We start from the raw sequence: 21239 nt of genomic DNA on the forward strand, positions 1-21239 counted from the left end.
CTCTTTGGGACTCTATGGGCTGTAGCCCGTCAGGCTCCTCTGTCCTTGGGATTCTCCAGGCAGGAATACTGGAGTGGGTTGCCATGCCGTCCTCCAGGGGATCTTCCCAACCCAGGGATCAAATCCGTGTCTCCTGCATCTCCTGCATTGCAGGTGGATTCTTTACCCACTGAGCTACCCTGGGACCCAGGCTCTATCCTCCATTCTGCCCTTTTGAGAGCAAAAGCAGTATGCAAATTGACATGGAGTAAGACTCTGTCCCTAGCAGCACAGGGCTTATCCTGCTCATTTGTCCCCCATCCCCCTTCTCAGATCTGGTCTTCCAAGCTGTTCCCTGCTGTCTACTCTCTGCAGGGGCTCCCCAGGGGAACCTGCTAACCCCTTGAGTGGTCTCTGCACTTCCTGCTTCCAGGGTGTTGGCCACAGCTGTGTTTTTTCTCAAGCGTATTCTGCAAGGTGTAACCCATCATTCAGAGAGAAGAGGCTTCCATGGCCAAAGACAGATATTGAAGTGCCTTGAAACAAAGCTCCACAGTCGACTTTCCTGCAGAACTTCCCAGAGTCCTGGATGCACTAATGTACGTTATGAATTTCCAAGAGAGGAGAATTAAAATACAAAGAATGGGTGTTTATGATATGGAAATAGGAGAGCTGGACAGCTAGGCAGGAATTGAAACCCCAGGATGGGAATAGCAGTTGGTGAAATTCTGTTTCTGTTTGTTTTTTTTTTAATTCTAATTTCTGCCCTCTCTCTGTGCCTCTTCATTCATTCATTTTCTTTTTCCTTGTAGTCACCCTTACCTCCTGCCCTTTTAAAAGATTGTGGTAAAATACACATAACATCAACTGTACCGTCTTACCCATTTTCAAGTGTCCTGTACAGTGGCGTTAAGTACATTTATATTGCCGTGCTCCCATCACCACTGTTCATCCACAGAACTCTGCATCTTGCAAAACCCCAAACCCTACCCTTTAAACAATAACTCCCCACATCTGCTCCCCCCTCAGCTCCTGACAGATCATCATTCTACTGTCTGTCTCTATGAATTAGAGATGTCTAGGACCTCATATAAGTGGAATCATACACTATTTGTCTTTCTGTGACTGGCTTATTTCACTTAGCATCATGTTCTCAGAGTTCACCGTGTTGTAGCATGTATCAGGTTTTCCAGGTGATGCCAGTGGTAAAGAATGTCTGCCAATGCAGGAGACACTAGAGACATAGGTTTGATCCCTGGATTGGGAAGATCTCCTGGAGGAGGGCATGGCAACCCACTCCAGTATTCTTACCTGGAGAATCCCAAGGACAGAGGATCCTGGGGGGCTACAGTCCGTGGGGCTGCAGAGAGTCGGACACGACAGAGTGACTGAGCACATGTCACAATTTCCTTCTTTTTTAAGGTGAATAAAATTCCACTGTGTGGGTGGGTCACATTCTGTTTATCCATCCATCCATTGATGGACACTCACTCCTAACCTTTTCTCCTTCTCTGGCCGACAGGTAGATAGAAAATGCCGTGCCCTCATTTGTACGTTTTATAGGCAGAGTCACAGAAAAAGAAAAATAAAGGGTGGGGGGGCTCCATTGATTATCTCCTCTCTGGCTTCAGTCGCTGCCGCCTCACTCTCCTCTGCCCACCTTGAGCTTCCCTCAGTCTCTCTTTGGAGAGGGCTTTCCTGACCTTATGGTACAAATGGTGACTCCTGCTCTCTCCTCTGAACTCCTTCTGACAATCCTTGTCATTCTTCCCTTATCTCGTACTTTGCCCGTTTATTTCCTCGCTGTTTCCAGGTGCCTGACACTGAGTGGGTGCCCCCTGCAGGCAGACTGGAGAAGTGCAGGTGCCCCAGGACTTAGGAGGCACTGGACCCAAGCCTGGCAGTGGGAGTTGACATGGGCTGAGAGGGGGCTTCCTGGGTCCTCAGTGCTCAGGGGCCACTTGCTTCTGTTCTGGGCATGGCTTATTGAACGTGGCCCCTCCTTGAGTAGTCCACCACCTGAGGACAGAGAAGTCCAATGAGTGTGCAGACACCCAACTGGCCTTTCATAGGAGGATGGTTGAACCCACCTGCCAAGGCAGGAGGTGCTGTTTCGATCTACGGTCAGAAAGATTCCCTGGAGAAGGAAATAGCAATCTACTCCAGTATTCTTGCCTGGGAAATCACATGGACAGAGGAGCCTGGTGGACTCTAGTCAAGTGACTAAACACACGCACACACACACACACGTGTGTGTGTGTATGAAACTGAATTACCTTGTTGAACACCTGAAACTAACCTCACATTGTAAATCAACTACACTTCAATTAAAAAACACAGTTTTGAATCAATTCATGTTGGGGTGATGCCCAGATATTTTTAGACATTTCCCAGGTGATTTTGATAACTAGCCACTGTTCTGATCCTCCCCTTCGTTTCCCAGTTGAAGACTCTGGAGACCAGAGAGATAGCTGCCACAGCCAAGGCCACTGGCCTTGTTGGAGCCCTTGAGGACCAGGATCCCGTCTCTTGGCTCCTCGCTGCGGTGCTGTGTGTTTTCCCACACGGCCACACCGCTGCTTGCCAGGGTCTGCTGGGACGGAGAAAGGCCATCCTCCGTAGGCTGGTCTTGCCACCCAGGCTAGACATCGTGAGGGAGGAGGCTTGGGCCGCTGCTACACACCTTCCCCAAGGCGGGTCTCTTCTCTGGGAGTGGGCATGACAGGAGCCACTTCTTATTGACAGGCTCCAGCTGGGTCCCCAGGGACAGGCTGCTTCAGCTCCCTTCTGCTTCCGAGGCTCACAGAGGCTTGAGAAATGCAGCCAAAGAGGACTTTTCATCAATGACAGGACCCTATAAAGGGTCATGGGAGGGACAGGTAATTCCGGGAAAGTGTGCTTGTATTTAGGGGTGGTAAGAGACATAGACTGGTTCCAAATAGGAAAAGGAGTACATCAAGGCTGTATATTGTCACCCTGCTTATTTAACTTTTATGCAGAGTACATCATGAGAAACGCTGGGCTGGAAGAAGCACAAGCTGGAATCAAGATTGCTGGGAGAAATATCAATAACCTCAGATATGCAGATGACACCACCCTTATGGCAGAAAGTGAAGAGGAACTAAAAAGCCTCTTGATGAAAGTGAAAGAGGAGAGTGAAAAAGTTGACTTAAAGCTCAACATTCAGAAAAATAAGATCATGTCATCTGGTCCCATCACTTCATGGGAAATAGATGAGGAAACAGTGGAAACAGTTGCTGACTTTATTTTTTGGGGCTCCAAAATCACTGCAGATGGTGATTGCAGCCATGAAATTAAAAGATGCTTACTCCTTGGAAGGAAAGATATTGCCAATCTAGACAGCATATTAAAAAGCAGAGACATTACTTTGCCAACAAAGGTCCATCTAGTCAAGGCTATGGTTTTTCCAGTGGTCATGTATGGATGTGAGAGTTGGGCTGTGAAGAAAGCTGAGTGCTGAAGAATTGATGCTTTTGAACTGTGGTGTTGAAGACTCTTGAGAGTCCCTTGGACTGCAAGGAGATCCAACCAGTCCATCCTAAAGGAGATCAGTCCTGGGTGTTCACTGGAATGACTGTTGCTGAAGCTGAATTCCAGTACTTTGGCCACCTCATGTGAAGAGTTGACTCATTGGAAAAGACCTTAATGCTGGGAGGGATTGGGGACAGGAGGAGAAGGGGACGACAGAGGATGAGATGGCTGGATGGCATCACCGACTTGATGGATATGAGTTTGAGTAAACTCCGGGAGTTGGTGATGGACAGGGAAGCCTGGCGTGGTGCGATTCATGGGGTCGCAAAGAGTTGGACATGACTGAGCGACTGAACTGAACTGAACTGAACTGAAGAGACATAGTACTGCTTTTCCCTCCTTGGTATCTGAAGTTGCGGGTGTGTTTGTTTGCTTATCCGCACATTTAACGAATATTTATTGCCCCCCTACCCCCACAGGTGGTGCTAGTGGTAAAGAACCAACCTGCTAATGCAGGTGATAGGGGTTTGATCCCTAGTTTGGGAAGATCCCCTGGAGAAGGAAATGGTAACCCACTCCAGTATTCTTGCCTGGAGAATCCCAGGGATGGAGGAACCTGGTAGGCTACAGTCTATGGGGTCACAGAGAGTTGGACACAACTTAGTGACTAAACTATGTATTAGTTTATATAGTGACAACTAAATACACACACACACACACACATATATATATATATGAAGGAAGTGGCAACCCACTCCAGTAGTGCCTGGAAAATCCCAGGGACAGAGGAACCTGGTAGGCTACAGTCCATGGGGTCGCAAAGAGTCGGACACGACTGAGTGACTTCACTTTCATATATATATATATATATATATATATATATATATAAATTGAAGTGACTTAGCATGCACGCACCCAATGATTAGACACTGTAATAGGCATTAGAGTGTGCTGTGACTCAGACACAACCCCACCTCCATGGAACTTTCTGGAACTCCATGGAACGTTCTGGAAGTCAATGTACAAGAACCATATTACTTAGCCTCTTGAACGAATCCCTTATTGTCATTAACCAGAAGGTTAGGAATAGGCATTTAATTTTCTCAGCCATTCTTTAGAAAGAGGAAGCTGAGGCTTAGCGTGGTTAACTGTCTTGTCCAGGGTCACACCATAAGTGATAAGATCAGTTCTGCCTGATAGCAGAGCTTGCCTTCTGGGCCACCTGGTTGTACCACCTCCTGCCTCAGGCTCCTGGTTTTTATCAGAGCAGTGATCAGAAAAGGCCCTGGGAAGTACAAAGCTTCATTTGCTGTAAAACTTGAGAAATTTCAAATATCCTTTAGAATTGAATGCTGGAGAACCCCTGCTGTCCCTGAAACACTGTTTCTTCCTCCTCCAAGGACGGCACTTTGCATTTTGTGTACATTATTGGCTCCCGCCAGCAGTGTGCTTTAGAGCAAGGCCTGGGTTTTGAGTCAGCTACCGCCCTGGTTGGCACACTCTCCCACTTCTTCCTTTTGTCGTCTTTGTTCATAGTGTCTCCTCCATTATTGCATGTGCGTGTGTGAGCTCAGTCGTGTCTGACTCTTTGTGACCCCGTGGACTGTAGCCGGTCAGGCTCCTCTGTCCGTGGGATTTCTCAGGCAAGAATACTGGAGTGGGTTGCCATTTCCTTCTTCAGGGGATCTTTCCAACTCAGGGGTCGAACTTGGGTCTCCTGCATTGGCAGGCAGATTCTTTACCAACTGCGCACCTGGGAAGCCTTTTGAAATGAGTTGTAGTAAAAACTCAGTTAAAAAGATACAGGGACGCTGACCCAATCCATTTTACCCTGGGAATGTGGGGCCCAAGTGTTTGGTGGCTTCTTCTGATTAGTTCAGGGTCATTTTCACTTGTCTGTGGTAGAAAAAAAGGAGAGGGAACTAGTATTATTAAAGCTAAATTTAACTTAAAGACCAATTTGGTAATCAGAAGTAGTCTTGACTTTTTTTTTTTTTTGAAGCATTAAAATTGTCTTGGGACTTTCCTAGCAGTCCAGTGGTTGCAACTTTGCACTTCCACTGGTGGGGGCAAGGGTTCAATCCCTGGTTGGGGAACTAAGATCCCTCAGGCCATGCAGCACAGCCAGAAAAAAAGAGTTCTGTCTTTTAGGAAATGATTATAAAACAGGGCAGTGGTGCCTGTTGCTTATATTGCTATTATGTTTATATCCTTTCTTGGCAAAATGAAAATTTGCCTACGGTGTGCCCATTTTCTTCATGGTTTTACTAGCTGGCAAAATCCTATGTCTGAAAATGACCACCAGTTTGGTTTCCACATTGTTCCTCTGAGCCTCAGGGTTCCTGGTGGGGGGGATTTCGGCTTTGGGGAGTGAGAGCATTTTGTCTCATTTAAAATCAGAGAGGCTCTTCTGTTTTATATATTAGTTTCTGTATGATTTTTATTTGGAGGCTGAAGGGTATTCCTATCAAAGTTTGGAGATGCTTTAGTTTAGGCTGTGCATGTGTTTGGGGGAGAGGAGTAGGGGAGAGAAGGCTGCTTTTGCAGGACTGAGCCAGTGATCTTTGTTCATAAATATTTCTTACCTGCTGTACTGGTCAGGGCTCTTCAGAGAAACAGAGCCAGTAGGGTATATGTATGTGTGTGTGAGAGAGAGTTGGTTCTCATGATTGTGGAGACTGGCAAGTACAAAATCGGTGGGACAGGCCAGCTAGGGACTCAGGGGTGTGTTGATGTTATAACCAAAGATTAGAATCAGAATTCTTTCTTCCTGGGGGACATCAGGGTTTGGTCTTTTTACGCTCTTCAGGCCTTCACCTGATTGAGTGAGGGCCACCCATGGGTGGCAGTAATCTGCTTCACTCAGAGTCTACTGACTTCAAATGTTAATCTCATCTATAAAGTGATGTTAATCTCATCTGTAAAATGTTGCTTCACAGCAGCATGTTTGACTGGAATTGGAGCCAGCCTGCATACTATGACCTTGTCAGGTTGTTGACATATAAGATTAACCATCACTCCTACTCAAGTGCCTGGGGGGTGTGATGGGGAAGACAGAGATGTGGAAGGCTGGTGTCTGCCTCCAGGAGGCAAGACTATACTTAGGAAAAAATTAACACATTATTGATCAGTGTGATGTGAGAGAGAGTAGGTTCACATGATTGTGGAGACTGGCAAGTACAAAATCAGTGGGACGTGCCAGCTGGGGACTCAGGAGTGAGTTGATGTTATAACATGTATTAAGTCTACAGGCATGAGTTTTTGCAAAAATCCTCCAGTCTTCAGTGTGTTAAGAACATGAGCATATATTTCAGTGCTAACTTGTAATGATGAAATGTAAAAAGTATTTAGAGGAGATGAGGGGGCGAGGGATGGAGGATTCCAAGGAGATTTATGGTTGAGGCTGAACAGAAACTTTAACAGCACAGAGGACTCAGATAAGTGAGGACACAGGAGTCTCGAGAACCAAGTGGGAACTCTTGGATGATAATACTTCTATTTGACTTGGTCTCTGAGTTTATTGCCACCTTCCCTGGTGGCTCAGATGGTAAAGCATCTCTCCACAATGCAGGGGACCAGGGTTCAATCCCTGAATCGGGAAGATCCCCTGGAGAAGGAAATGGCTACCCACTCCAGTATGCTTATCTGGGAAATCCCATGGAGAGAGGAGCCTGGCGGGCTACAGTCCATGGAGTTGCAAAGAGCTGGACATGACCAAGCGACTAACAGCGCTGAGTTTCTTGAGTTTTCAGACCCGTTGTTTCATTTGGTGCTTGCAGCAACCTTGTTTTTTTCATTGAGGCTCCCAAGGTCCAGAGAGGTTAGGGGATTCATCAGAAGTCACACAACTTGCATGGAGGAGGGCATAGCAACCCACTCTAGTGTTTTTGCCTGGAGAATCCCGTGGACAGAGGAGCCTGGTGGGCTACAGTCCACGGGGTCTCAAAGAGTCGGACACTACTGGAGTAACTTGGCATGCATGCGCTCACACAGCTTGCCCGTCTACTCCAAATCCTTCCCCTCATCGTTTACTCGCTTTGCTGGGTATAATGAAATCCATGTGAGTGTGTGTATGTGGGTGTGTGTGAGTGCATGTGTATGTGTGTGTAGGAGTAGAGGATTACTCCAGGAATGAGAAGAATAAAAGTTATCTTCACTCAAAAATCCTGTGAAACTATAAAAAAATGACCTGTTTTTCTCTCCCTCTCTCCCTAGATCTTCCTTTTCCCTGCTGACCAGCTTCATTAATCCTTCTCTTTTCTTTTGTCGCCCTCCCCCAGACACGAATGCAGAGTCTGAATCCAGATCCCAAAGCCCATTACACAAGTGTCTACGGAGCCCTCAAGAAAATCATACGGACTGAAGGCTTCTGGAGACCCTTGCGAGGCCTCAACGTGATGATGATGGGCGCGGGGCCAGCCCACGCCATGTATTTTGCCTGCTACGAAAACATGAAAAGGACTTTAAATGCCGTTTTCCACCACCAGGGGAACAGCCACCTAGCCAACGGTATTTGCAAGCATTTGTCTGGAGTTAGAAAGGTCTCTCCTTCAACAGACCCTTCCCCAGGGTTCTCCTCCCTGTGACCCAGCTGCCTGACGCCTCATCTCCGCCACGCTTGCTTACGAACCAAGGACTTATGTGTGTGCACACACACCCAGACACACGCGCACACACCCACACAGACACACACACATGCACGCGCGCTTTTTTTTTTTCTTTCCCCTCCTTCGCTTTCTGAAGCCTGGGGAGAATCAGTGACAGAGGTGTTTCATTCATTGTTGAGTGGGTTTTGCCTTTTTGCTTTTTTTTTTTTTAACATTCAAAAGCAATTAATGATCAGATCTAGGGGAAAAAAAAAAACCCTGAATAGGAACAAAACTTTTGAATGCTGGATTCCAAAAAAAAAGTTATGTGGACAGCTTCTTCTTTGAGACTATTTAAAAACTGACCCAACAGGTCTCTACAGCGTCAAGATCTAACTAAGCTTTACAAGGTCAAGAAGTTTTATGGCTGACAAAGGATTTGCTCCTGCGCAAAGGACCTTTCCCTCCTAAACTTCGGAGAATCTGGGAATTTCGCCCCAGTCTCTTCCGTTTGTTGCATCTCTCACCAAGCAAGGGCTGAAATAGTTTTCTTTTGTTCTGAGGGAGCCAGGCGGGCGGTGGGGCGGAAGGGGGAGTGAGTTGGCCACAGGCAACTGTTACATAGGCTTGGCTTACTGGGTTCAGCTCCTGTGGGTTTGGTTCTGGTTGGTTTCCGTTTGGGTCTGGAGCGCAACTCTGGCTGGTGGCACCAGGAGTCTTTAACAAATTTCTTTTTCAGCAACGGAGAGGTAGATGTAACTGGCAGAGCATCTTTTTTTAGCACCTTCTCCAAAGCATCCTTCCCATCAGCAAACCTTGGTAAAAATGACTCCACCTGGCTGGTTTGCAGACATTTATTTTGCTTTTTAAAAATTGGCCCCTACTTCCATTTGTCCAAATGGTCACCAAGGTCTGCAGTTTTGAGATCTCCAAGTTCATGGTCTCAGGGCCCCGCTTTTGCTAAAACTGCCTCTTTAGCTCCTTGGCACTGGACCCCGTGGAGGCGAGTTTGTGTTTATGTCAAGGTCTGCCGAGTGCAGTTACCGCTTCACTGTGGTGTGCTCTGGTTGCATCATGATATTTCTGCAGATGATCCTACGTGTGTGTGGAGGAGGGAGGGGGTTACATAAGCATTTCTGAAGCTTTAGCCTGTGTCCTTCATTTCTCCCACTTTCCAGCGGTTGTCTTGATTATTGGGCAGTGTGACCTACAGAGAGAGGAAACCCAGAGTCAAAAGCAAAATTCCAGGCTGGAATCTGGTTTTTGAAGCCAGGCCAGAGGAGACCTGGGCTTGGCCGTCCCTGAGACATGCCATCGCTTTGCAAACTAACCCGGGTAATCTGCCATCGGCAGGTCTTCTGAGCCCTTTCCCCTTGGCCATTTGCTTTAAAAAAAAAAAAAAAAAAAGCCTGGATTTTATTAAGGAATTTTCTTCAAGCTGTCTCTTTCCCCCCACTTCCTGTGTGTATGTCGTTGTTGTTTAATTGGTAAATCATGTCCCACTCTGTGACCCCATGGACTGTAGCTCACCAGTCTCCTCTTTCCATGGGATTCTCCAGGCAAGAATACTGGAGTGGGTTGCTCTTTCCTCCTCTAGGGGATAGTCCCGACCCAGGGATTGAACTGGCATCTCCTTCATTGCAGGTGGATTCTTTACCACTGAGCCACCTGGGAAGCCCCTCTGATTGTATACATGATATCGCCTTCGATTGCCCCAATTTAAGGGCAGAGCGAGTTAATCTATAGACAAAGGCCAGGGATGAGAAAGAATTAAAATTTCAGCAGTGGAAAAAGCCTCTAAAGTGTGGTAACATCCTGTGTTGGCAGGTCTAGCCTTTTCCTAGGGAAAATGAATTTCTGCTGAATTGAAATGTGAGTAACGGTGTCTGTGTTACCTTCCCCATGTTTATCCAGGATTTGCCATGATCGCTTTAGGGTTTCAGGAGTCGGTGCTCACCTGGGCGGACGGGTAGTGAGTTTTGCTTCTTAGAAAGCCAGGTCCAGGGTTCTGTCTGACTTTAGGTTCCAGGAACTTCCTGAGAAGCCCCGGTCCCAGAGGGTAATTTTCTGGAGTTTGTTTTACAGGGATAGCTGGGAGCATGGCCACCCTGCTTCACGACGCAGTCATGAATCCAGCAGAAGGTAATGTTTCATGGTCCCAGGGAGAGGCATCAGGGCCTGTGCAGAGGGGCAGGAGCAGAAGTGGGGGGCGGGGCAGAAGCTTGGGCAAGGGGACTCCTGGCCCCTAGTCGGAATACGCAGGAGAATTCTTGACCATGTTCTCAAACGCCTCGAGAAGGGAGGTCAGCGTTTAAGCTCTGGGATTCCCGTTCGCTTAAACAGAACTTCTCGGTGGAATCCGTGGACCAGTAGCAGCTATGCCTCCTAGGAGCTTGTTAAAATGCTGATTCGCAGATCCCACTCCAGACCTACTAAGTCAGTAGAGCTGCTTAACAAGTTCTCCTGGCGGTTCTTTTGTATGCTGTTGCACTACTCTGAAACCTGTGTGTGCTCACACACACACACAAACACACAGCCCGCTGGCCCTTGTTCACTGTTACCAACCATAGACAGATTTAGAAGAAACTTGTCAGAGGTCATCCATTAGGGGTTATGTTCAATTTGCTTTTTTAAAAGACATTTCACATTATTACGGAAAACTTCCAACAGGCAGATGTAGGGAGAAGAGTATGGTGAACCCCTCCCCCCCCACCATGTATGCATCATTCTACTTCATAAATTAACATTTGGCCACTTTATTGTAGCTGTCTCCTCTCATGTTGCCTTTTTTTACCCCCTTCGAATTTTGGGAGCATTATAAAACAATTCTTAGATGTGCAGATGAGTTCTGTTGGCTTTTTCTATAGCCTCACATCCTTAGCCATCTCGGGTCTGAGTAGGGAGGGGTCTTGGGGCCGGGTGCCAAGCATAGTTTCAGCTGGGTTAGTCTCTCTGTAAGATGTGGGCCTCTCTCCTGCTTCCTTCCTCATCTGGAAATGATCCCTTGCCAGAAGGGAGAATCAGAGGTTAAAAAGTGCAACATCTTAAGTCTTATAAGTTTGGTTTGTCTTCTAAGGTTACAATTTATCTGCTCTCAGCTGCCTCGTGTGCCCCATCAGACAGGAAACATGTTCTGACCTTCCAGGACGTGAGGGGTCAGATGGGGAGGCGGGCTGCTGCTTCTTCTGTGGGTTTAAGGTGATTCAGAGTCAATGAGCAGTTAGTTAGCCCATGTCAACTGGGCAAGAGTTTTATTTCAATTTTGTTTTTCAAGAGATTAAAAAAAAAAAATGAAGTTCAACTCTCCCCTTTTCTCCTTGACATTGTATCTATTTAAGGACTTTATTCCTTTAGAATTAAAGCACACTGTATGTGTTTATCTTGCAGTGCTTGGAGACGATTAGAATTCTAAGCCTAAGGGACCGCAGTATTTGTCCTTTGAACCACCAGTTACTTTTGTATTAAAAGCCTGAGTCCTCATTGGAGTTTGTCATCGAACTTGGGCTGACATCATTCGAGTGTCTCTTCCAAGAGCACTGAGACCCAGGAGCTAAAAACACTATCAGCGGGGTAGAGACCGCTGAGAATAAAAGATGGGCCAGGTGTCCAGTAGACATAGTGGGACAGAGGAGGGCAGGGGAGCCAGGAAGCAGGATTGAGATCCCCGACGTGTGTGATGCCCAAGGCAGCCAGAACCTGGGGGATCAGCTCGGGGAATCTGAAGTGGCTGCCTGGTGTGGGGGCCACCTGAACCAAGAGTCAGGCAGGAGAAACGTCAAGAAAGAGCCAGCTTCTGGCTCCTGGCACTGGGTCCCGGAGGCATGTCTTGAAACCGGGATGGCCCGGAGCTGGCCCCCTGGCGGTTTCTCGGGCTGGGGCTGGGTGTGTGTGCTAGCTGTCCATGCCCTGTTACCCGTGTCTAAACTTGCTTGTTTCTCTTTATGGCTTGGCTTCCCATCTCACTCCGACCCGGGGTGGGGCCAAACCCAACCCCCCGCGGCACGATCACAGTCGTGAAGCAACGCATGCAGATGTACAACTCGCCACACCGGTCGGCCCTCAGCTGCATCCGGACAGTGTGGGGGACGGAGGGCTTGGGGGCCTTCTACCGGAGTTACACCACGCAGCTGACCATGAACATTCCCTTCCAGTCCATCCACTTCATCACCTACGAGTTCCTGCAGGAGCAGATCAACCCCTACCGGGGCTACAACCCGCAGTCACACATCATCTCAGGCGGGCTGGCCGGCGCCCTGGCCGCCGCCGCCACCACCCCCCTGGACGTCTGTAAGACCCTCCTCAACACTCAGGAGAACATGGCCCTCAACCTGGCCAACATCAGCGGCCGCCTGTCGGGCATGGCCAACGCCTTCCGGACGGTGTACCAGCTCAACGGCCTGCCCGGGTACTTCAAAGGCGTGCAGGCCCGCGTCATCTACCAGATGCCGTCCACTGCCATCTCCTGGTCCGTCTATGAGTTCTTCAAGTACTTCCTCACCAAGCACAAGCTGGAGAATCGAACTCCCTACTAAAGGAGCAGGCTGCGGGAAGCAATGCCGGCGTCTTCGATTGTGCAAAGGCTTTCTCCCTGCCTGCGCCCGCTCCCCTGCCCTCACACCAAGATTACTGGGGCACAGGGTTGGCAGGAGGGGCCTTCCGCGCGCCCTGACCCCTTCTTAGAAGGAGGAGAGGACAGGACAGCCGTTTACACGATGGCCATCCGCCGGGACATACCAGGTGATAGCAGGTGGGGGCAAGGCCAGCGGGGCAGCGAGAAATCGCTGTTTCTCGTCCTCCCCCCAGAGTGATGTAGCTTTTCCTGCAGTGTAGCACCTCCTCCCCTAGAATCATCCATAGATCACACAGGAGGGAAGAACGTGTGCAGTGACTGAAAATATTAAAGAGGAAAAAAAAAGTTATGTATATAAAAGTTCCAGTACACAGTATAAAATAGATGGATAATGTTTATCCTTTATTTTTCTATGTAGAAGTTTTTGAATTTGAGTGTGTGCCTGTGCGTGTGTACAAGCAAGTGTTACAGCTGAGAATATAAAGCTGTTTAAAAAAAAAAAATAGTAAGAGGGCTGAATTTTTCCATTAGGTTAAGTCAAAGGGCACCACAGTAGTGCGTTGCTCCATGTGGCCTAAAATTGTGTTGAGCTCCCCATGGAAGTTCCACTTGAATGTAAAATAATAAGTATAAGGTTTATATTTTGAATTTCTCTTTTTATAAGGGAAAAAGGTACGTTGAAAAAAAATAATATTTTTAGCTACTTTTGTTTTTAATCCTTATTCAATCAGTCACCGTCCTGTGCCTTTTCCCTTTGTCTTTTGCTGGAAATTCCAGGACCAAAGATTGGACCCTGGGGCTTTTCCTCTCGCTGTGAGCTCACCCCCCGCCACACACACACACATACTGGGCGGCAGGCAAGGCTCACACTGGAACACAGTGGCCCCCGGTGGAATTCGGGTGGCTGGTCTTCCTGAAACCATTCCCTTCCCGTGTGGGTGAGGTGAAGGTACGCCTCTCAGGGCGAGCACTTAGAAGCCCTTGAAATACCAATGCTTGGCTGCTTGTTGGGCAGGCAAATAGGATCAGTCCTACCTTGATCCTTGGACTTCGTTCTCCATCCACCTTTTAACCCAGGCACTTCAGGCATTCTTGTCTGTGTTGGACAGAGTCCTGATCTCTGCTTCCCTGTGTAGTTTTAGGGATTTTAAGAAACATAGGCAGTGCATCTACAGCATTTATCTGTTTCCCCTGCCCATCACGAATGTCTCCCTTAGAGAGCCTCTCACTGTCCAGGTCCCCCTAGCAGCTGCTGAAAGGACCTGGGCCCTTGTGCACGGTCAGGATGCCTCTTGAGCCATCTTCAGCCTCGTGTGGTACACGCCTCCTGGAGACATGCCGTCTTGTTTTCTGCAGTGGCACATCTGAGCCAGGTTATCCCTGGAGCAAATACAAGCCTGTTTCCTTCAGCCACGCCTTCCCAGGCCTCTCTCCGAGACCCAGCGGCTTCACAGTTTTCTTTTAAAATGCGTAGGAAGCAACTGTTTTCATTCTGACCCAGCCTGGTCCTGACTGTGACCTTTGGCCCTTCGCCTTAGGCAGGGTCCACGTTGTGCGTTGTCACTGGGCTCAGACCCGGGCTCCTTGAGGTGCTCTCATTCTCAGGAAGAACGCGGGTGGTCCTGGGACATTAGCATCTTGAGACCTTGCACACTCTGCCTCCCAGAATAGTGTGCAAGTTACGGGGACAGCAGAGACCCATGTCAGACAGCTCCCACACATGCCCGATGAACAGGGTCTTCTCCTGGGCTGGGAGGTTTGGCTGCTGATCTGTCCCCTCTCAGAGGTAGCTCCCACCCCCATCTCCCCAGTGGAAGTCTGTTGCAACAAGCTTACGTCCCACTCAGGGATGCAGAATGCCCACGGAGATCAAGATTGTGGGGGAAGTGTTTACGTCTCTCTAAACATATCCCTAAACACACCCTCTGTTAGTGTTAACGTTTGGCAAATGGAAGAAAGGCCAGGTCGAATTCTGAAATAATTATCCAGCCTCCCCTCCTTGTCCACTTCAGATACACCACCGTGCTGCAGAATATTCCTTATTTCTTAAGGATGAGTGTGCCTGTTGAATACAAATGTACTGCTGCTGCTTAACCTGCGAGATGCATGGTGTATGTTACCGTGGTGGGCCAGTGTCGTTTCTTAAATTGCCCGTTGTAAATATCATGGTTTCTGCCTCTCAAATCATCGCCAACTCTTGGAAGAAGGGGAGAAATGTGTGTTTCTGTGTGGGGATGTTTCTGATGTGCTGCTATAGTCAAGACACTGGAGCTATGGAAAATAAAGCCTTGATCTTTGAAGTGTCGTGGGTTCTGTGGCAGGGATGTGGACATGAGAGGGAAGTGGATGGAGGAAAGGAGCCTCACTCATGGGGCTTGTGCCTCCTGCAGTCTTATGCATTAAGGACCAGGATCTATGGCTGAGATGGAGAGTACCCTTCAGCCCACTTATCAAAACTGAAGCAGGTGGCCGCCTCAGCCAGCCCAGGGATGGTCACATGAGAGGCCCAGGGCATGGCTGGGAGCCTCCGTGGGTTTTGCTCAGCTCTGCTGGGGAGGGTGGCAGCTCTTCTCTCTTTGTGGGACCATGAGGGTGAGAGGCTGATGGTAACTGCGATGCCCAACCCTCCTGGCTGCCACGTTCATGCCTGTCTTCTCTGGCTCTCTCTCTTCCTTCTTCCCTTTGGGCATGTGCTAAGTCGCTTCAGTAGTGTCTGACTCTTTGCGACCCTATGTACTGTAGCCCACCAGGATTGTCCATGGGATTCTCCAGGCAATAATGCTGGAGTGGATTGCCATGCCATTCTCTAGGAGATCCTCCCAACACAGGGATCGAACCATCGTCTCTTTCGTCTCCTGCATTGCAGGCAGATTCTTTAACAACTGTGCCACCCCTGGGGCTTCTGATTCCTTTCTAAATCCCACCTCCACCAGGTTCAGCTGCTTTCCCTCTGAGTGCCATCCTAACGTTCCTGACAATATTCCAATAGCCAGTAAGGCAGTAATTGGGCAAGTACTCAAAAATGCCCATCCCAGGCTTGTTCATGAAAGTCAAATCTGGAAGCACACTGGATATCAATCAAGAAGTTAAATGACTGGGGACTTCCCTGACGGTTCCCTGATGCTTAAGACTTCACCCTCCAATGTAGGGGGCGCAGGTTTGATTCCTGGTTGGTGAGCTAAGATCCCACATGTCTCATGGCCAAAAAACCAAAAGGTAAACCAGATGCAATCTTGTAACAAATTCAATAAACTTTCAAAAAAGGGAGTTAAATGATTTATAGAGCACCTGAGCTCTCCTGGTATTCTAGTGGGAAGGAAGGAAGTTTCGCCAGGGATCTCAGATCAGATACATTGTTTAAAAACTTGGACTTTCCAATACATTAATAAAATCTGTGAAAAAAAAAAATTTGCGAGTACTTCCAAGCTTAGCCATTTCTGTAGTGAAAGTGTTAGTTGCTCAGTCATGTCCAAGTCTTTGCGACCACATGAACCTTAGAGCCTACCAGGCTCCTCTGTCCATGGAATCCTCCAGGCAAGAATACCAGAGTGAGTTGCCATTCCCTTCTCCAGGATCTTCCCAACCCAAAGATCAAACCCAGGTCTCCTGCATTGCAGGTAGATTCATTACTCTCTGAGGCACCAGGGAAGCCCAGTCATTTCTCTAGCCTTACCTCCTAAAAGTAACGTTACTTTGGGAACATGTGAGCCCCCTTTTGTGAAGGGGTGGACATGTAATGACTCATCCATGGTTTAGAATTCCATGGTTATCTGTGGACATGGCTCCTTTAAGAAGCTCTTTACTCGTGGTTTTATTTACTGGTGGCAGCCGTAATCTTTCACTTTCCGTAGCACGTGGGCCATCCAAGGAGAATTACTAGAGGATATAGGACACAAGTGCCACCTTAGGAAGGACAGTCCAGCCCATGTCCGCTGTCATCTGAGACTCCTATCTGAGGAGAAAAATTATAAATTCGAGATCATAGTGGAGATTTTGGGGTCTCCATCCCGAGGCAGTTGAAGCTTAGGCCTCGCCTTAATGTTCTTGTAAATTTCTGTTGTTGTCAAGGACTTGCTGCTGAAAGCTCGTACTACAAAGCAGAACGCCCGTGAAGCTCAGGGCGCTGGACTGTGAACACTTGGCTCTTTGTCATTGTCACCCTGGCCCTTGGTGGCTATCTTTAAGAGGAGTGCTCACTCAGTCATGTCCGACTCTCTGTGACCCCATGGACTGTAGCCCACCAGGCTCCTCTGTCCATGGGATTTCCCCAGGCAAAAATCCTGGAGTGGGTTGCCATTTCCTTCTCCAGGGGATCTTCCTGACCCAAGGATTGAACCTGAGTCTCCTGCACTGCAGGCAGATTCTTTACCGCAGAGTCACCTGGGAAGCCCCCATACTACACTTGATCTTAGCCAAAAGGTTTTGGGAGCCTTTGTTCTCGTCATTTGTGTGTGTGTGTATGTGTCTGTGTGTGTGTGTGTAAGTAGATTCTGGCTTCTGCTGAATATTGAGAATATTCTCTTGAAGGATGCTTCTGGCGTTGGTTGACAGGTTACAGATGTATATCTCAACATTCAAGTTTTGAACTTGATGCAATCAGGTGAGTGAAACAGGACAACAAATCCTCTCCCTTTGCCTGATTAAATCTGTATAAAGTTTGGAATAAAATAATGTACACATTTTAATAAAAGTAATTATGGATACCCATATGCCATTTTTTCCTGTAGGGTTGGGATTCACAAGGTTTTAATGGATGTAGGTTTATAGTAACCACTTTCAATAACGAGAGTCCATGACAACTGAAGTTACCTGGAACTCAAAGCAATGTCCAGACTTCAAATGCCTTGGGTCTAGGACTAAAAGAGCATCACCAGTCTGGAAACTGGTGACACTGAAGTGCTAACAGCTTCTTTTGGTTCTTCCTGATTTTCTAACATCTCCAGTGGCCTTATCCATGGTTTAATTTGATAGCTAGGAAAAATCTAAACAGCATAATAAAACCAGAGACATCACTTTGCTGTCAAAGGGCCATCTAGTTAAAGCTATGGTTTTTCCAGTACTCATGTACAGATGTGAGAGATGGACCATAAAGAAGGCTAAGCAAAGAAGAATTTGATGCCTTCAAACTGTGGTGCTAGAGAAGACTCTTGAGAGTCCCTTGAACTGCAAGGAGATCAAACCCATCAATGCTAAAGGAAATCAACCCTGAATCTTTATTGGAAGGACTGATGCTGAAGCTGAAGCTAAAAAACTTTGGCCATCTGATGCTAAGAGCTGACTCACTGGAAAAGACCCTGATGCTGGGAAAGATTGAGGGTGGGACGAGAAGGGGACAACAGAGATGGTTGGATGGCATCACCGACTCATCGACATGAGTTTGAGCAAGCTCCATGAGTTAGTGAAGGACAGGGAAGCCTGGTGTGCTACAGTCCACAGTGTTGCAAAGAGTCAGACACAACTGAGCGACTGAACACAACAAAAAATTAGGAAAGTATATAGCCAGTCTGGTGGCTTAGCTGCTAAAGAATCCACCTGCCAATGCAGGAGATGCAAGAGATGGAGGTTTGATCCATGAGTCAGGAAGATACCCTGGAGAAGAAAATGGCAACCTGCTCCAATATTCTTGCCTGGAAAATCCCTCAGACAGGAGCCTGGTGGGCTACAGTCTGTGGGGTCACAAAGAGTCAGACACACCTGAGCGCACATGCACACACACACACAATCTTTAGGCAGGGGCCAGGGGCTGAGGGCCAATTATATGACTCTTCGTGTTTTCCTGCAAGCATTTGATAGTAAATTACACACTAAGAGGATCATGATTAATGGTCCTGAGATGACAATCATACTGGGAACAACAGCCAGGAACAAAGAATGTTGTTGATGGAAATACCGGGCCAAACTCAACCTGTTATTCATTGTGGCAGAAAAAGTCCCTTCACACAGCTTGGAACACGGGGTTCTAAGCCTCATGGTGCTCCAGTGAGTGGGGGTTGCCGAAAGCACGCATTCACAGAAGTTCTTGGATACTTACTCTCACGCTTCGCTAGATCCAGCTTCCTATTTTGAAGAGATTATTTTTGCTGATTTGACCTAGGCCAAAAATCTTAGTTTATTGATGCTATCTTGTAGTTCCACCTTGACCTCTGTAATTCTTTCGTTTTTATGATCAGCAAGTTTCTGAAAGCCAAATTTGGAAAGCATGTAATTACCTCACACTGAATACTAATACAAGAATAATTTTTTATTGCTGGTATAATGTAATTTATTTGCTCTGGTTCATTTTAATCATTGAATCTTAGTAGATGAGTGCAGTTCAAAGACCTGGACACTGTCCTGCGTGTGTGTGAGTCACTCAGTCATATCCGTCTCTTGGCGACCCAATGGACTGTAGCTGAACAGGCTCCTCTGTCCATGGGATTCTCCAGGCAAGAGTACTGGAGTGGGTTGCCATTTCCATCTCCAGGGGATCTTCCCGATCCAGGAATGGAACCTGGGTCTCCTGCTTCGAAGGCAGTTTCTTTGCTGTCTGAGCCATCCTGGTGGATACAAACTAGCTGGGCAATCTTGAGTGACCTTGGACATAATCATTTAATCTCTCTGGTCTAGTTTTCTCACCTGCAACATGAAAGGGTTGGGTCAGATGACCTGTAATAGTTCCTCCAGCTGTGATAGCCTATGTTCTTCTAATCCAGGCTCTATTCAGTGTCTAAGTCTGTAATTAAAGTATGATGACATGGTTTTTATATGATTCAACAAGGAGACTCTTCGCAGGCCTTTTAGCCTACCTGCCAGAAAGAATCATTCATTTATTTTGCTTTACTGAGACTCACATCTCACTTCCTAAACTACTCTACAAATTAAGTATAAAGAATCAGGAACTCAGTCCAGGAAAATGATGGATATAAATGTATTTCACACCTGTGTTTTTACTGTATCTTTAATGGCTGCATCTCTATGCAAGGTTAATTGAATGATTTGCCTGTGTCATTCTAAATTCTGAGTGAGGGCTGTTGTCTGTGTTGAACTCCAGGTCAGGTGCCTGAAACAAAATAGGTCACCTTGAGAGCCTACAGCTTCGGGAACGTGATACCAGCAAACCCTTGTTTTCACGTTGTACATCACTACAGGAAGAAGACTGAGGTCTTCCTATGGCATTTTTTAAATTGTAGAGTCTATTATGTCTAAACTTTCAAAAACGACATACTTTAATTTTTACAACAACTTTTTGGCTCACAGTAGAATCGAGGTACAGAGAATTCTCATACCTTCTGACCCTCTACATAGGCACAGTCTCCCCCATGATCAACACCCCCACCGGAGTTGAACATGTGTTACAACTGATGAACTTACGTTGACACTCGGGGCTCACTCTTTTTATTGGAGCATACGTGCTTTACCCCCTTGTGTTACTTTCTGCCGTACGAGGGAGTGAGTCAGCTATTTGTACACATATATCCCCTCCCGCCCCCCTCCCGCCCTCCCCACCCCCGCCCCACGCCCCTAGGTCTCACAGAGCACTAGCTGAGCTCCCGTTACTATGCAGCAGCCTCCCGCCAGCCGTCTGTTCTATGCCTGGTGGGGTGTATATGTCATGCCACTCTCCCAGTTTGTTCCACCCCCTCTTCTTCCCCTGTGTCCACATGTCCATTCTCTGTCTGCTCTCTATTCCTGCCCTGCAAATAAATTCATCTGTACCATTATTCTAGATTCCACATATATGCATTAATATGTGATATTTGTTGTTCTCTTTCTGACTTCACTCTGTATGACAGACTCTAGATCCATCCACCTCTCTACCAATGACCCAATTTCGTTCCTTTTTATGATTGAGTAATATTCCATTGTAGAAGCCCTCTTGCTGTTGGTGGGGATGTGAATGGGTACAGCCACTATGGAGAACAGTATGGAGATTCCTTAAAAAAACTAAAAATAGGGTTCTTTCCTGGTGTTGTGTACATTTTACGGGTTTGAACAAATGTGCAATGACGTATGTCCACTATTAAAGTTTCACTGCCCTAAAAATCCTGTGTGCTCTTCTGTTCATCCCTACTTCCCTCTAACCCCTGCAACCACTGATCAATTTGCTCCTTCATAGTTAATGACTTCTCCAGAATGTCATATAGTTGGAATTATACAGTAATCATCTTTTCAGAGTGGCTTCTTTCAATGTATTTTAATTTTCCTCTATGTCTTTTCATGGCTTGACAGCTCATTTATTTTTAGCATGGAATAATATTCCATGTCTGATTGTACCAATTTTTTAAAATTTATTTTTAATTGGAGGATAATTGCTTTACAATGTCGTGTTGGTTTCTGCCATATAGCAACGTGAATCAGCCATAAGTATCAGCCATAAGCCTCCCACCCCATCCCATTCCTCTAGGTTTTCACCAGGTTGAGCTCCCTATATTATACAACAACTTCCCACTAGCTATCTATTCTACGTATGGTAATATGTATGTTTCAGTGTTACTCTCCGCTTTGACCCACATTCTTCTTCCTCTGATGTATTCACAAGTCTATTCCAGTTTTTTTTTTTTTAATTCATTCACCTGCTGAATGACAACTTGGTTGCTTCCAAGTTTTGTCAATTATGAACAAAGCTGTGAAAT

The 21239-nt window shown here is 47.0% G+C and overlaps 1 protein-coding gene across 3 annotated transcripts in view; it reads left to right on the plus strand.

The window, feature by feature from the left end:
• The window catches only part of SLC25A37 (solute carrier family 25 member 37), a 46616-nt gene extending 31689 nt beyond the window's left edge, over positions 1–14927 (plus strand). Inside the window, exons 2-4 of one of the 3 annotated variants that reach the window (XM_043453813.1) lie at positions 7752–7980; positions 10143–10199; positions 12069–14927. In XM_043453813.1, coding sequence (XP_043309748.1) covers positions 7752–7980; positions 10143–10199; positions 12069–12589 — 807 coding nt within the window. In that variant the 3' untranslated portion in view covers positions 12590–14927. Of the gene's footprint in view, positions 1–7751; positions 7981–8065; positions 8588–10142; positions 10200–12068 lie in introns of those variants that run through there. The other 2 variants (XM_043453814.1, XM_043453815.1) reach the window with 2 other exon arrangements.
• Positions 14928–21239: the final 6312 nt, after the last annotated feature.

Source organism: Cervus canadensis, chromosome 30 (genome assembly GCF_019320065.1).
Source record: "Cervus canadensis isolate Bull #8, Minnesota chromosome 30, ASM1932006v1, whole genome shotgun sequence".
In the NCBI taxonomy this organism is placed as follows: domain Eukaryota; kingdom Metazoa; phylum Chordata; class Mammalia; order Artiodactyla; family Cervidae; genus Cervus; species Cervus canadensis.